This window comes from Dendropsophus ebraccatus, chromosome 4 (assembly GCF_027789765.1).
Source record: "Dendropsophus ebraccatus isolate aDenEbr1 chromosome 4, aDenEbr1.pat, whole genome shotgun sequence".
Lineage (NCBI taxonomy): Eukaryota > Metazoa > Chordata > Amphibia > Anura > Hylidae > Dendropsophus > Dendropsophus ebraccatus.
The window spans coordinates 99,982,432-99,999,886 of record NC_091457.1 but is presented as its reverse complement, the minus strand read 5'-3'; the positions used below and the strand labels follow the sequence as shown (position 1 = coordinate 99,999,886).

At 44.4% G+C, this 17,455-nt stretch overlaps 2 protein-coding genes across 4 annotated transcripts; one reads left to right on the top strand and one right to left on the bottom strand.

Annotated features, from left to right (window-relative positions):
• Positions 1–303: 303 nt before the first annotated feature.
• GINS3 (GINS complex subunit 3) lies at positions 304–10,564 on the bottom strand. Its single transcript, XM_069966402.1, has 3 exons — positions 10,253–10,564; positions 3,301–3,534; positions 304–1,698 (listed from the first exon to the last, which is right to left on the bottom strand). Exons 1-3 carry the CDS (start codon positions 10,556–10,558, stop codon positions 1,468–1,470), a joined length of 771 nt encoding a protein of 256 aa, XP_069822503.1. The 5' UTR covers positions 10,559–10,564; the 3' UTR covers positions 304–1,467.
• PRSS54 (serine protease 54) lies at positions 10,547–16,909 on the top strand. Of its 3 annotated transcripts, none has more exons than XM_069966401.1 (6): positions 10,547–10,648; positions 10,757–10,815; positions 14,205–14,376; positions 15,062–15,321; positions 16,288–16,409; positions 16,501–16,909. In XM_069966401.1, the coding sequence occupies exons 1-6, from the start codon at positions 10,557–10,559 to the stop codon at positions 16,891–16,893; spliced, it is 1,098 nt and encodes a 365-aa protein (XP_069822502.1). In that variant the 5' UTR covers positions 10,547–10,556; the 3' UTR covers positions 16,894–16,909. The 3 variants fall into 3 exon arrangements, with proteins under 3 accessions (XP_069822502.1, XP_069822501.1, XP_069822499.1); XM_069966400.1 differs by having other exon boundaries at positions 10,547–10,672; positions 15,062–15,315; XM_069966398.1 differs by having other exon boundaries at positions 10,547–10,672.
• Positions 16,910–17,455: the final 546 nt, after the last annotated feature.

Here is a 17,455-nt window from a genome sequence, read left to right as displayed (position 1 = left end):
ATAGCAACCTATCAATAAAACCAGTGATGGCATGCTGTGTACACGTGTTTTGTTTTGCAAATGACAATCTGCAATGTATGGATTGGATACCATCATGCATTGATCAGTTACCTACTGGGCAGATCAGGGTTAGCTATATTGATTTGCAAATTTTCCTTATAAAATATCCTCCATGTATGGTACCTGGCTTTGGCTTCAGAGACTGAATGAAGAACCCTAAACTTTTGTGTTAAATTACAGCAACTCATTTTTTCCTCCTTTTGGAAAGATAGGCAATACATTAAATATGTTAGGGTATGTTTCATGCTGTGTCTAATCTGCAATTTGTTATGAAAATAAAATGCTGATGAGCATCCTCTAAGGGTGGTGACTGCCCTATTTTTTTTTCAAGGGTTGCGTATCGGCTGTATCCATGTTTTCCAGACAACCCTTGGGCCGCATTCACTGGGAGTCAAATGGCGAGCCACAAACTTAATGTAAATTTACTTATCTCTTGTTTAGACACACAGCGCTGTATACTTTATTTTTCATCTGGATCCACTGTATTTTTTAGGCTTTAAAATACAACTCAATATGCAATCCAAAACATAGCTATATAGAGAGCAAGGCTACACTATAAGCCCTATCACATGGGGCACTCATTGGTTGAACAGGTAAGGCCCTGTGTAATAGGACTAGCAATCAGCTGACAGACACATCTCAGTCGGTTGATCAGACCTTTTTTGACCTGCTAGGAAATCAGTCATGGGCTGCACAACTCCCCATGTAATAAGGAATGTATGAGCAGTGGCTAACTGCAGGCAAGGGCAACATAGACGAACCGCGGAAGGCTCTGGAAACAAGCACCAATCACCAAAATCAGTGCTCCTTTACAGACAGGCATGGTCCATCTAATAATGCCCCAAGAGCACATCCAGATCTACACTGAATACTGGGAAAGTAAGGAGATTTTCTGCAGCCTAACAGGCTATGCATCTCCTATATTCATGTGCCTGCTATGTACGAATTCCTGCAATGATTAAGCCTGCACAACACTGTGCCCCACCTACATCACCTCTAATGCCATGTTCTCAGGGTATTTCTAGCAATGCCTCATTTACAGTCTTTCCTTAACATTAATTTCTATTCTAATTGTGATTATTGTATACTGTATAAGAAGGAGACAGCAGTTCACTGTGAATGATCCTTTATACTGCACAATAATAAGAGTATATACACGTATGAATTTTAGGCAGTGCACAGGAGTCAGCAGGAAATCCATTCTGCTATATATAGAGCTAAGTGCAGCGTCTTCCAGGAAGGCTGATCAATCCTGCAGCCAGAAGGCCCATCTCTGCCTGCAGCTCAGAACAAATTAGCCTTACAGCTCCTCCCACTGGAACAGTTACCTCTATTCTTTTATGTTTATAATGTAACCACAATGGGGACACAAGAACCCTAGATGACAGTAGGGATTATGAGAAGCCTTTACGTATCAGGCTCATTAAATTTCCTCTTCCTGTAGCTCTGCACCAGATTAGATGCTGTAATCTGTGATGCCGTCCCTCGTTCCCAGCTCTGAAAAGCATTCAAGCCCTTCTGTCCAGCCCGGAACAAGCTTCGCTCCAGTTCATCCAACCTCGCCACAAGCGCAGATGTGTCCTCATTGTAAGCATTCTGGGAAGAGTCCATAATGCGACGAAACCGACCAATGAAGGTCTGGAAAACAACGACATACACTGTACAATAAGAAGACATCCACAATTACCTGATTTTGGACATTCTGGCAATAAAAATCATCCCATTTTAATCCTACCTATGCTGGGGTTGGCTGAAAAATGTCTGCAGCCTATTTACAGCCAATAATAGGGACAATGGTGAGAATCACTGTTTTAACATCCATGTCTTTGCCTTAGAACTCAGTCCCCTGGGAACACTGGCACAGATTTATTGTTCTGTCAAGACAAAAACAGTCTGGCCGGCCCATAGCAACCAATTACAGTTCTGTTTTACCTACAGATTTATCTGGTAAAAAGAAAGCTGAGCTGAGATTGGTTGCACATCAGACAGGTAGATAAATCAGGGTCACTGTAGCCAACCAGCACCCCAGATGTAAAGCTGTGGACCAATGACACCAGCTGCCCAGTCCTCTGCTGTCTGACCTTGGAAGTAACATCCCAACACCAGGCAGACAATAGGCAGAAGGGTTGACGTCCCTTCTTAGCAGCAGCACATAGGTAAGCCTTGGGCTGAAAAGCAGATTTACATTACATTACATTAGGTGCTGTTTTAACAAAGAAGAAAATGTTCCTCGTGTGCTATGCGAGTGACGACTGACATCAATTATAGCCTATTATTTATTCATTGTTCAGAGTGGGGGAAGAAAGCTGGAGGGGAGGTCAAGATGGGCACAGAGCAGCAACCACCACCTACCACAGAGTCGGTGGTTCCTGAGCTGTTTGTTTCCATCACTACCTGCACTACACTGGATATTTGAAGATAATGTTAAGGGGGAACTATCAGCAGTTTTGACTAATCTAACCAGCTGATAGTCCCATATTGCACAGGAGACGCCCAGGGTAAAGGTAGGTCTCTTAGCTTCATCCTCTGCGACATTTCTGTGCACTTAGTCATTTACTCCTTGGTCCAGTAAGACCGTTAAGAGCACTGCCCCACCCCATAGCATCAATCCAGGGGCAGATTGGCGCTATGGGGACGGCCAGTGCTCCGAATGGTCTCACCGGGCAGTGGAGTAAAATACTAAGTGCACGGGAAAGACGCAGAGGATGAAGGTAAGAGACATACCTTCCTTCTTGGCATCTCCTAGGCTATAGCGGGCTATCAGCAGGTTTTATTCGTCTAACCTGCTTATAGTTCCCCTTTAAGAAGCTAAATAGAAGGATAAGATTACTAATTAAGGATACACACACACACACACACACCGTATACGCAGCAGATCTGCAGCAGATTTGGTGGTGCAGATTTGATGCTGTGTTCAGTTATTTAGATCTAATCTACTGCATACCTGCTGCGTATCTGAGCAGTAAATATGCTGCGTATACGGTGTGTGTGTTTGTACCCTTAAGGCACATGGGGAAACTAACACAATACCTCAAAGTATACTTTGATGCACCTCACATTGCAAAATCCACAAGCCCCCTCTAAACCTTGGCTCTTGTTCTGCATGGGTAAGTGGTCCTTTGCTAGAAAGAGTTGATCCTGGCTGCATAGGATTTGTTTAGTTGAGTACCCCTGCTACAGAACCTGGACTGGCTGTATAGGGTTTGTTTAGGTATGGTCTCGTTCATCTTAACATTTTACCTGCAATATTGTCTTTGCAATCTCTGTATTCTCAGGACTCTCAAAGTTGAGCAGTTGGAAGCCAAAGCCATAGTAATGAGGCCCCATCTTGTGCAGGTCCACTACATTGGCATCTGCACTGAAAACGGTGCGCCAGCCCTCCTGGTAGATCTTTGGAAGCTCAACAGAAACAATTCTTCGCTTATTGTCATACAGACCCTTCACCAGCCACAGCGGCAGCTCCATTTTGGTGCCCTGATGAGGAGAATAAATGCAGTATTAGAGAATTTACTATTACACTGGTATACATCAATTTTGCTGACTACAAGATAACATGTGATCTTTATGTATTTTGGGGTGCTGAATCCAAAAATAACATCCGTTTCCTCCAGCCACGTTCAGTTTTTCCGCAAAATGCTGTTTACTATTAAAAACTTTTGCAGTTATAACATAACATTATATATAATTATTTGGAAAAGCGGAGTGTGAAAAAAGATAATAGTGCAGAAAGATATGCAGTAGGTATAACTTAATGGAAGAATACTGAATAAGTAGTTTAAAACTGCTGACGTCAGCATTTTGTGGCTATATATATTTATAGAACATAGATATCAGGGCAGATGGCACACAAACATGATGGTAGACTACTATTTCAGGGCATCAAAAAAAAAAAAAAAAAAAAATCCCTTCATCTCACCCTGCCAGGTCTCAGAGTCGCACTGACACTGATCCTGGCTCGGCAATCTGTAGATCTGTAGATCTGGGCTGCAGCAGCCCAGAGTAATACGGCACTGATCTAATCAATCAGTGCTGTATTGTGTATCACTGATCACTGATGGGTGATCAGTGCAGTTGTATTAGAAGTCTCTTCGGGGGAATTTAAATTAATGTTAACCCAAAAAAAAAAAAAAAAAAAAAAAAGGGTTTGCCACAAAATGTAAAGCAGGTAGTTTCTGCAACATGATGTGTTACAAACATCATGCTTTCTCTGCTTCCCCCCTCTGTCCCTAAGTGAGATCGGGCAGCAGGAGGAGGCTGTGTGACACAGCCTCCTTCTGCTGCCACTGCCCGGAGGGGGATCCACGCTCCCCCCGGGACAGTTGACCCCATAGATGCTAAAGGCTGATGGGCCCTGTTGCAGAATTTTAACTTGGGGGCCCCCCCCCCCCCCCCCCATGAATTTAAGGTGACGCCCTCTAATGCGCCACCATGTGTTAATGAACTGTCACTGCCTCCACCCCATGTACTGTACCACGTCATTCTCTAATCATTGTGTACCAATCTTTGACTTTCTGGGGCTCACATCTACACATACCGTACATACATACATAGTACACACATTTACTGTGCATACATAAATCATATACATACTGTGCATGCATACACATACATCATATACACATCACCTACATACATACACCATACATAACATACAATACTTATTTTCAAATGCTCAAATCTTCATTATTAGTAAATTCCAGCAGCACATACAGATTACATTAGTAATAACCTCCATGTATATCACCCAGTGCTTATGCCGCGGCTTCAGAGAACATCTATTCCTCCAAATTCAGTCTTTGACATCTCAGACGTTGTTCACAGAGGTGAGATGATCCATGATACATGTGCAACGTTTCAAGGGAAAACGTTCTCTTTGTCAAGGATTGAAACGTTGTACATGTATCATCTCACCTCTGTGAACAACGTCTGAGATGTCAAAGACTGAACTTGGAGGAATAGATGTTCTCTGAAGCCGCGGCGTATGCACTGGGGGATATACATGGATGTTATTACTAATGTACATCTGTATGTGCTGCTGGAATTTGCTAATCATGAAGATTTGACCATTTGAAAAGAAATATTGTGTGTGTTTCCTTATGGACTGGTATGTGATTGTGACAACTGTGGAGCTGCTGTAGTGAAACACACCCAACAACCAGGTGCAACATAGGATCCTGTTCACACCGTTATACTGTTGGATCCTGTTCACACTGTTGCACATATATCACCTACATACATCATGTACACATACTGTACGTGTATCATATACATACTATACATGCATCATAAACACATACTTTACATGCATCATATACACATACTGTACATACATACATACTTTAAACACATAGTACATTTACTGAGCACATTACATACAGAAACACACTTTATACACATACACTTCCACACTGCATGTCCACAGTTTTCATACACAGACAGGCAGACACACACACACACACACACACACACACACTATTATAAAGAAACTCCTGGTTGTCAGCAGACAGCGGACCCTTGCCTCCCCCCTCCATCTTCCACCTGGTCCTGGCACCGGGTTTTTCCGCCCCTCCCACTCCTCCTCCTCCCATGCACCGACAGCAGAGAAGTGCAGGAAGTGGAGGAAACAGGACCCCAGACTGCAGGCTGACTGCAGTTCTGCTTCTATCTTACTTCAGGTCCGTGCACCAGGTTCTTTCTCCCCTTCTCCCCCGACAGCAGAGGAGAGCAGATAGGGGAGGAAACAGGACCCCAGACTGCTCAGTGCAGTTCTCCCGAATCGGCTATCACAGCTGATTAGAGAGTACTGCAGAGAGGCAGGAAGTGGCAAGGGAGTGCAGTGGGCCCCCAGTAGCTAGGGGTCCGGTCGCCGTGTGACCCCTATAGCTACGCCACTGACCTCAGCGTCTATGGGGAGATTTGTGGCCTACCACCGATCGGGCGGCGGGAGTAGGCTGCGGCACGTTGCCTCCTCCCGCCACCACTGCCTGATTATGATCAGGGTGTCACATGTCCCCCAGAATGGTACCGATGGAAAGGTCAACTTGTCTTACACAAATATTTTTGCACCCCAAGGCCTCTGTGACATGGTATAATGGCTATAAAAATCCTAAAATAAGATAAGACCCCAAAAATACACAAGGCTTCTGTCATGTATGTGGCCTGTGGTTGAGTCAGGGGGCGCCCTGCGGCCACATATGGGGGATTTCTAGAAACATTGAAACATGGAGAATAACCTAAAGGGTTAATACACTTATGAAATGTTACTTTGAATACTTTAAGAGGGGTGCAGTTTTTACAGCGGAGAGATTTATGGGGGTAACATACAGGCCCCACAAATCCACTTCAGAACTGAACTGTTCCCTAAAAAAAACTGAATTTGAAATTTTCCTGAAAATTTAAAAATTGCTGCAAAATTTCAAAGCCCTCTAACATCCTAAAAAGTAAAAGGACATTCACCAAATGACGTTACCATAAAGTAGACATGTTGTAGATGTTGCAGTAATAATAAGTTTGTGACATAACTATTTTTCTCAGAAAAAGAATTTAATATAAAATTATATAAAAGTTTGTTTTTTTTTTTTACAAAAAAACTACTCAGTCTATCAACCAAAGTATACCACAAACAAAGAGGAATATGTCACGGAAAAAAAACAATGTCAGAATAACTCCAATAGTTAAAAGCACCGCAGAGTTATCACTACATAAAGAGAGAAAGGTCAGATTTGAAAAATAGGCCCCGGGCATTAAGGCCAAAACAGTCTGAAGAGGCAAGGGGTTAATAAAAAATCCCATGCCCTAGTAAAAGTTTAAATCACCAACGAAAATAAACATTTTGTATTGTCGCGTGCATAATAGTCTGAAGGATTAAATGATCAAATTCCTGATCTTGCACGGTAAATTGTGTTTACATCAAATGCAGAAAAATTGTAATAAAAAGTAACCAAAAAGTCATATATATGCAAGCAAAGTACTGATAGAATAAAAACAGATCATGGCGTAAAAATTGACACACCACACAGCCACATACACCAAAAAATAAGTGTTATAAGGATGCGAATAGGGCAATTTGAAGAACTTTTAGTTTAGCTGTTTTTTTCTAAGTTTGATTTTTTTTCTAAAGCCATCTAATAAAATAAAAAGTTATACAAGTTACATAGCACTGTAATTGTACAGACTTGAGGAACAGAGATAACATGTCAGTTATACCATAGGGTGAATGGTGTAAACAAAAACCCCTCAAAATAAAGAGAATTGTCCTTTTTTATTTCAGCGCACAAATAATTTTTTTCTGGTTTCACAGTACATTTTATGGAAAAATCAAGCCGACCCAAGCTGTTGGAAGACGTGCGGTTATATAGGGTCTCTCTTCCATTAATTATTGGAAGGTCCGGTGCCAACTCACTACTGGACACACATAGGGAACTTACTAGAGGACTTAACACAGTATTAGCACCTGTAATTTTTAGGTGATTGTTTAGCAAGATTCTTACTAAAGTGGCAACAACAAAAAATGGAAAGCTCTGATGCCTCCATCTCTGGCAGAGGTCCGGGACTCTATGATACAAGTCTATACCATGGAGAAATACATTGCCTATGGTAGAGGGTCTACTAAAACCTTTGAAACTCAGAGGTTGGGTTGGGAACAAAGTCACTATCATTCTAGTTGAGGGTAGCTTCACACATACCGGATTGCAGTGGATTTCACGCTGCGAGTTCCTCAGCGAAATCTGCTGCAATTCCCGGTACAGTCATTTTGCATAGGTTTACATACTCGCAGAAGAATTTTCATTCCGCTGCAAGTATGTAAAGCCCCATCAACCTGCCGCGGCCCGGTGAATACTTTACCCGTCCGAGCTCCAGCCTGCTTATGTGGTTCCCCGACATCCCGCTCAGCCAATCGGTACACTGTCCCACCACAGCCGCCGATTGGCTGAGTGGGATGCCTGGATGCCAGGAGCCACAGAAGCTGGCTAGTGTGCGGACTAGTAAAGTATTCACCAGGCCGCGGCATGTTAAGGGGCTTTACATACTCGCAGCAGAAGGAAAATTCCGCTGTGAGTATGCAAACCTAAACAAGATGACAGTATCAAGAATTGCAGCGGATTTTGCTGTGGAACTCGGAGCGTGAAATTCTGCGGCGATCCAGTACATGTGAATTCACCCTGAGGGCGGGTTCACACTACGGAATTCCGCGGAATTCCGTCAGCTGTCCGCCCGCACATCTGGGCACCTTTCAGCGGCCCCATAGACACCATTCTATGGGCCAGCGTATTCCACTATACGCTGAAAGAAGTGTCATGTCTCTTCTTTTAGCGGATCGGGGAATACGCCGGCCGATAGAATGGTGTCTATGGAGCCGGCAGAAAAGCGCGTGCCCGGTCAGCTGACGGAATTCCGCGGACATTGTCCGCGAGAATTCCGTAGTGTGAACCCGCCCTAACACAGCATTATCACCAGGTTTAGGTTGAAATCCGCATATTAGGACAAGAGGATAGCATTGATTTGAATAATATGTACTTGATCCCACCTTATCTGTTTATAGCTAAGCTTACTGGTTGGTGTTCATTTACTGTTATATGCAGACAGGCTGATTATTAGGTTTGTTTAACAGCAAACAGGCTTACAAATAGTATGTCTTATTGCAGCATGGTGCATACTTGCCACAATATCATATTTATTACAACACAATTGGACTTTAATTTCAAGGATAGATGGTATGGGGGATGCTAGCATGTCCCTTTATACCAATGGGACAGCAATGTTCTGATGTTGTTTGGGATTTTATGTTTTGTAAAAAGTTTTTTTTTTAAACTTTTAATAAATATATTGCAGCACAGAGCTGTAAGGAACGACTGGGGTGATCTTAAAAGGCGGCTTTTCACTCAGCATCATATGACACGTGACTGGCCCACAAGCCGCACCTTACAGAAAACACATATTAGAGACCCCCCCAATCTAAACTCCATGAAAACTCCCTTGCCATCAGCCACCTCACACCACACCTGAACAGCACCACGGGACTGTCATACTGCTTATATAGACACCGCGGGGCTGTGTGGGGGCACAATGTGATATATGGTGGGGCAGACCCCACATCTCCCAGGGTTTGCAGTAAAGCAATGGCTATAGGGGCTCATACACTGTGGGCCTAGCATGTCTCTGCCCACAAACCTAGTAAGCTTATGGTAATACTATGGCTGACCACTATTATCCCACTAGACCAGTGCTTCTCAATTCCAGTCCTCGGGCCTCACCAACAGGTCATGTTTTGAGGATTTCCTTAGTATTTCACAAGTGATATAATTATACTCAGTGCATCAGGTATTAGCACAGGTGTCCTTTGTATGGGAAATCCTAAAAACATGACCTGTTGGTGAGGCCTGGAATTGAGAAGCCCTGGTCTAGACCCATCTGCAACTAAGTTAGAACTTTTTTGCAATTCTGTTGAGTTTCCTTGTCTCGATAACTAGACACCAATTACTTATGTGACCTTGTCTAAGTGCCCTATTACACAGGACGATTATTGTGCAAAAAATTGTTAAATTGTTTGAATTTAAACAATTATCGCTCTGTGTAATTGCAGGACACGATCAAAAAAATTGTTCGTAATTGTATGTCGTTGATTTAGATCTCAACCTAAAATTATCGCTAATCGTTCACTGTAATTCCGCATTTGTTCACTTATCGTTTAGTGTAATTGCACATTGTTTTGCTGGAATCAGATGAAGTAGACGATCATAATAATGATCGTAGTAACAATGATAAGTAACGATTATCATTTTGTGTAATATGATGAACAATTTCAGGTTAACAATAAACAATCTTCTTTGCGATCGTTTATCGTTAGTCATTTATTGTTAAAAATGGCTCCGTGTAATAGGACCCCAATTTGACGGCGATCAGCATTAGCGGGCTTCACCTGTGTATAAGCCTGGTAATGCTGGGCACATGGTAACTCCCAGGCAGCACTCCATGCCCCAGGGCTATCCTGGGGAGGGGGCACCTGTGTCTCACCCTGACCTCCCCCCAGTGATCACCTGCATGACGGCCTCAGGTATGTGTACAGACTCTATAACCCTCCCCATAATGAAGACTGGACGGCAGCATTGTGTCCTGTGCAGGGAGGAAGCAGCAGTAGGATCTCAGCTGTATATAATATGGGGGTACTGCGTGACAGGATCCATGTTGTTACCTCAGGGATATGGTCGCTGTCTCCTCCTTTCTCCAGGAAGCCCAGGCGGGGGAAGCCGCTCTCCACCCGGCACGGCAGCTTCTCCTGAGACATCAGCAAGTCATCGAGTGACAGGAAGTTCTCCTCCCGGCCCAGGCTGGCCTCCACCGGCAGGTACGAGTCCCACATCCCGCTCCACGGCTCAGTTTTGCCGCATCTGACAGATTCAATTTCCCGCTTTTCCCGGTGCTGGGTGACACGCCCCCTGACGTCACGGCGCGTCTTTACTTGCCCAGAGCAGCTGCTGCTCCTGTCTGTTGTTACCATGGCGATAACGTTTCCGCCGCTGCGTGTTATGCAGCGCCCTCTCGTGGAGGCTTGTAACAGCGCAGCCTCCTGTGTATATCGGACCCCAGGGTTTGTCCTTCAAATGAGTATGAGGTGAGGAAAGACAGGGGATGTGAGCCCCATGGAGTATAGCCAAGTGTCATCCCTATTAATGCCCATCATTTGTGTATTTTTTAGGGCCAGTATGCTGGTGTACTGCATGATCCTTATCGCCTGCGCTGGATGCTCATCTGCCAGTATGTATCATAGAGAACAGCGCTGTCAATCATCCGAAACTCCTGGACAATGCTATAATGCTATAATATAGGAAGTGTTTCTTCCACTGTTCATCATACTGTGTAATATATCCCCTGCTCTTATAACTCATAGCAACCAATCACAGCTAAGCTTTTATGTATTTTTTGCTTTTGTTTTTTTTTTTAATTCTAAATTTTATTAACATTTTTCAAATACGAGGGGCTGCTGATAAGTCTTTGGCTTTACCCAGAAAGAAATAAGATAGGCAGACAAAACTTATTCCACATACTCTCCACTGATGTCAGCACACTTCTTACATCCGTATTCCAAGTTCTGTAAGCCTTGCAAAAAGAAGGATTTCAGTTGTGCCCCAAACCAGTCATCCTTAGCAGCCATGGCGTCACAAATGGTGTCAAATTTGGTATTCTTGAGGTGTTTCTTCAGGTTTGGAAACAGGTCATAGTTGGAGGGAGCTAGATGTGGTGAATGAGGTGGGTGGTCAACCAGCTGGAAGCCTAGTTCCACCAGTTTGCCGTAGTCATTTGTGCATTGTAAGTGGAGGCCTTCAGAGCTGCTTTCAATTGGCCCAGACCTTCAATGGTATACCTTGCATTGATGGTGGAACCATTTTGAAGGTAGTCCACTAACAGAATACCCTTCTTATGCCAGAACACAGACGCCACCTTAATGAATACAGAACACAGACACCTTAAAGAAGCAGTTCACTTTTTTTTTTTTTTTCGCCCCCCCCGGGTAGCCGCTGTCATGTATATTTACAGAAGATGATCGGTGTCCCGTTCCTGTCGGTCAGTTCCCGTCCCGCGGTGCCATTCAAATCGCCGGCGCTGTAACTCCTCTTCCCTCCCTTGTAATTTGAACGCCGGAAGTCACGCGCTTCCATAGCGAATGCATGGAAGCGAGTGACTTCCGGCGTATAATCACTGGGGAGAGAAGAGGACTCTCAGCAGCCGGCGGACGTGAGCGCGCCGGATTTGAACGGCACCGCGGGACGGGAACTGACCGACCGGAACGGGACACCGATCAACTTCTGTAAGTATACATGACAGCGGCTGGCTACCCGGGGGGGCAAAAAAAAAAAAAGTGAACTGCTTCTTTAATGTCTGATATTTGCACCCTGAACTTCTTTAGACCAGGAGAACCATTGTGCTGCCACTCTTCTGACTGCTCCTTGGTTTCAGGGTCATATAAATAAATCCAGGTCTCATCCATAGTGACCAGTCGATCCAGAAAGTCGATTCTTATCAGTCCGGAAACACTGACAAATGGAGCAGGTTTTCACTGACATGGTTTTCTGATCTGTTGTCAAACATTTGGGGACCCACTTTGCAGATAGCGTCTTTATGTTCAGATGTTCATGCATAATGACACAAACACTTTCCCGAGAAATCCCCACAATGTCTGCTAATCCTTTAGATGAAATTTGCTGATTCTCCAGTATGAGGTTGTCCACAGCATCAACGATCTCCGGAACAACAACCCCTCTCGGTCGTCCAGGACGTTCCTCGACATTAGTGCTGAAGCAGGCCAAATTTAAATTTGGCAACCCATCTTAAATGTAGAATATGAAGAGCATTTATCCCCCAATGTCTGTGACATATCACCATGAATATCCTTTGCACACTTTCATTGCAGAAACACTCCTCTGCATTCATTTTGCTGTGAATATTGCTTTATGCTACGTTTACACGGAACAATAATTCACCCGATCGTACGATTAACGATGTCGGAGTAACAGGTTTTTTTTTATAACGATCAGCGTTTAGAAGGTACGATATATCGTACGGAAATTCGTTTTGCGATCGCTTAAGCCTATCTCACGCATTGGTTAAATCGGCAAACAACTGTTCACATGGAACGATCTGCGAATTTTTTGCGAACGATCAACAACGATTTGAGAACCTGTTGAAAGATCAATCATTGATCGTTCACTGCGTTTACATGTATGATTATCGTTCGAATTCGACCGTTATCATGCGAATTCGCACGTTAATCATTCCGTGTAAACGCAGCATTAGATTCCGCCATATTGTTTTCTCGTGTGCCTAGATCACTGTGGTCATAAGCTACATACACATGTAATGTAACATTCATTATCATAGAAACAAAAAAAGAACACAAAGCCAAAGACTTATCAGCAGCCCCTTGTATAACAGAATCAGGCGCCGGGAAGGGGTACACATGACTACAAAGAAAATGGCCCCAAGATGGTTACAACAAATAGTGTCATGTAATGTAAAAATGGAAATGGCCAGAATCCAAAAAGGGCCTAAGCCTAAACAAAGGGAGGACAAAAGAGAAAAGAGTGAAAAGAGAGAGGAAGAAAAGAGGGACAAGGAGGCAAAGGAGAAGGGAAGAAAAAAAGGGGGGGGGGAGTAGAGGAAGAAGAACGCCATTGCTGGCTTACTGAGCTCGGAGAGATTTAAAGAGGATGTACCACCAGGTACATCTTCTTTAAGCTAAACCCACGGGTCGAACTGCGCTGTCACGGGGAAGCCGGTCCCTACACGGCGCCGTTCTATGCACCGGAACCGGACGGTGCTCAAGCACTGGAGGCCGGCCGGGACGCCCCCAATAGGAGGAAATTCCCTCCCCTGTATGACGCAGCTCCATTCATTCTACCGGGAACCGGGCACCGCACCACCGGCTTCCCTGTGACGGCGCCGTTAGATCCGTGGGTTCAGCTTAAAGAGGATGTACCTGGTGGTACATCCTCTTTAAACTCAGAAGTGTCAGTAAATTGATCGCAATAGTACCACGTCCGGAAGAGGCGGGCAGAAGAGTCATAAAACTGTGCCTTAAGATCCTCCATACTCTTAATGTCCTCCACCCTGTGCAGCCACAATGAGATGTGAGGAGCGTCACGACAACACCAGAGGGCGGTTATACAAGCTCTTGTTACCTTGACCAGGTGGTGGAGCACAGAGTGACGGTAGGTCTTAAGGGTAATGTCAGAAAAATGCAGAAGGAAGAATGACGGAGTAAAAGGTACCAGGTAGTATGTAAAGATAGAGGCTAAGCGCCACACCTCTCTCCAGAAGGGTACCAGTTTGGGACAACTCCAAAATGTGTGGATAAGTGTGCCCTTCTCCCCGCAATTACACCAGCACATTGGCAAGACTTCTGGAAAATTACTATGGATTAGCGTAGGGACCTGGCACCTCCTGGACAAAACCACCTGGAAAACTGGGATACAGCCATAGACATAGGCTGTATCCCAGTTTTTTAGGCGGTCCTCAGGCTGTATCCACCCTCTCCACGGAGCGGGCAGACAGCGGGAATCAGAAGCCAATAGTTCAGGTTCATACGAACCCGAACCTCGGCCGGTTCGCTCATCCCTACTGACAAGTGGTGGTTCTGCTTCTTTCAGGCTGCGGAAGGTTCAAGACCCCCATGGCTTATGCACCGAGCAGGCAACTACTCACTGTCTCCAGTTTCCCATGGTTGGTGTCCATACAAGACCACATCAGATCCCATCTTGCAGTAGGAACAATTATCAGTGAATTCTGGATAATAACAGCACCATCAGCTTTGAAGATAAGGTGAGGCCTCCAGACGGAAAACATTGTGCTGCCATTCCTTGCCACTTTCCATGAGGTCTACTTGGGGTCCTTTTACACAGACAGATTTTTTAAGCCAAAGCCAAGAATGGATTTGAAGAGAGGAGAAATCTCAGTCTTTGCTTTATGACCTGTTCTCTATTTATAGTCTGTTCCTGGCTTTAGCTTCAAAAATCAGTCAAATATCTGTGTGTAATAGGGCCTTAGGGTTCTTTTACACAGACAGATTTATCTGACAGATTATTGAAGCCAAAGGCAGGAATGGATTTGAAAAGAGGAGAAATCTCAATCTTTCCTTTACAACCTGTTCTCTATTTATAGTCTGTTCCTGGCTTTGGCTTTAAAAATCTGCCAAATCTCTCTGTGTAAAAGGACCCTTAGGCTATGTTCACACACGTTCTTTGTAAAAAGAATGGCCGCTATTTTCAACGGCAGTTGTTTACTGACGCCATTGAAATATTGACATGTCAGCTATTTCCGGCCGTTATGCATTGATTTCAATGCAATTTTTTAATGCAACGTTGGCCATTGTTTGACACTTAATACAATGGCAGTTGTTTTCGAGGGCCAAGCAACAACCATTGTTCTTATGTTGTGTGAACATAGCCTATAGGTTTATAGTTAGGATTTATATAGAATCCCTATATGTTCCTTCTGTCCTCTTTAGGAAAGATCTGACAGCTGTGGTGGGAATTACAAAGCTGGACCTCCATGTGCACAGCAGATCATCCTACCCCATCCACAAGGTCATTGTACATGAACAGTTTGACGAGATTCTTCATAGCAATGACTTTATGCTGCTCATGACCAAGGAAAAAATCAGATTCGACTATAGAGTTCAACCGATTTGCTTCCCAAGCCTGGACCCCAAGAACTCTGCACTCAGCAACTGCAAGGTGTCAGGGTGGATGGATGTGAAAGGTGCAGGTGAGAGGGTAGGCAAAAGCCTGTACTGCCTCTGGGTGGGACATAATTTGGGATTAACAGAGGGTGACACCAGTAAGGCCCTGTACACATAACATTATTCATTCACGTTTAGTACATATGCTCCTGTTGTATATGGAAAACATGTCTATATAGGTATATTAGTATATTAGTCTGATCAAGGCAAAATAAATATTCTTTTGGCCTCTGTCATGCTGGTTAGTCCCCCTCTCTTCCCTAAATTATGTAGAGAATAGCATAATATACTACTATGTTTTTAATAGAACACCCTGTTAAGCAGGGGCGTAACTAGAAATGGCTGGGCCCCATAGCAAACTTTTGATTGGGGCCCCCCAGCCTTTCCGACTGACCACTAAGCCGTCAAGTGTAGTCCTAAATGTAAGCACTTATCAGGAGTGCTTTCAGTTAAAGGGACATTTGCAGAACCCGGGAGGCCCGTTTGGTCACCTGGTGTTGCAAATGATTACAGCTCGGGGGGCCTAGTGTATTGCAGGAGCAGGCCATGGGGCCCCCTGGTGTGACAGGCCCCATAGCAGCCGCTATGGCTGCTACAGTGGTAGATACGCCCCTGCTGTTAAGGCTATGTTCTCACTTTGGGAAAATAGCGGAGAAAGGCAGTCGTCTCCTAACATGACAATGATCATGGTCAATGTAAGCGCTGGTCTATATAATAATAATTATTATTTTTATTTACAGAGCGCCAACAGATTCCGCAGCACTTTACAATTCTGGGGGTACATACATAGACATAAATCAGACATTACAGAGATATACATATAATTATCCGTACGTGAGGAGTGAGGGCCCTGCTCAGGGCAAAGTCCTTCCTTTGTTGTTCCTAGTGTTGCGATTTGCAACAATGGCCGTGATTAATTCAAACCATACATTGTATGAACATATACGTTGTGTGAGCCTGATAATAATGGTCTCTGCACTGCTGTCTGACAGGATATTCAGGCTCTACATCTTGGTGCAGATTGTCTGTCGAGAACATGGACCCTTGCCCCTTGAAGAGGACCGTGTCAACCGAATGCTGCACGCACCATGGGCATCGTGATCCTGGCTGTGTGGTAAGACATCTCTAACCTCTAGGAGACCAAATACTGTTGTATATGTACAGTCAGCATACACTGGAAGTTTACTAGATGTCTGGTCTTACAGGGGTCAGGAGGTAGTCCGGTATCATGCCAGCTGAAAGGTAAGGACCGATGGCTGCTGGCTGGAGTCTTGAATGGCGCTGGTACAAGGCCCTATGTTCCTGTGCTCTACACTCGCACCTCATATTACAGTGAATGGATTTCATCTCGTACCATGGAGGCAGGACAGCCATTTATCCCCACAATCCCCATCATAAATACAGTGTCTCTCCCAGAAGATCAGCTGCACTTACGATCTGCAGTGAAGGAATCAACACCTCAGTCTCATCTACAGAATGCCGAAAGTATGCAGTATGATTATTACAATGACAATGACCTTCCCGCAGCTTCTGGTCAATCATCCAGACCTGATGTCTGTGTTATCGTTCTCCTTGTTTTCTTTTGCATAAAGAGATAAATATGGGTAACATGAAGACATTATGTGTAGAGACTGTATAACCGACACATCTTAGTGCACCCTGGGCCATATAAGTGCATGTAGATTTCCTATGACCAGCATTCTGGTAAGTGAGGTTAAAGTGTCACTGTCATCGTAGGGATCAGTCCAGAGAGAGGACTGTGCCCCGCTCTGTGTCATTGAAATCAGTCGGGCTCCATAGACTTGCAGTACCCTACTGATCACGTGACACAGAGCCGGGAGAGGACCACTTAGCACGGTCTTCTTCTGGCTCATTCTTGTGATTGGTACGATCCTGAGCACTCAGACCCAGACCGTTCAAAACTTTTGACATGTCTTTTTTTTTCCCTCTTCTTCTCTCCCTTTCTTTTTCTCTTCTTTGCTCTATTTCACGCTCACTTTTCTTACAGACTACAGTCTGCTTTTCTGCGTTGCTCAATACAGTTAAGCCTGGACACCTTGGAGGGCCAGTCGCCTTTCGTAGGAGCTGCTCCGCACACCATGGAGCATGTTCTATTTGCACATTGTTTTTGTTCTCTCCGTGTTGGCGTGGGTTTCCTCC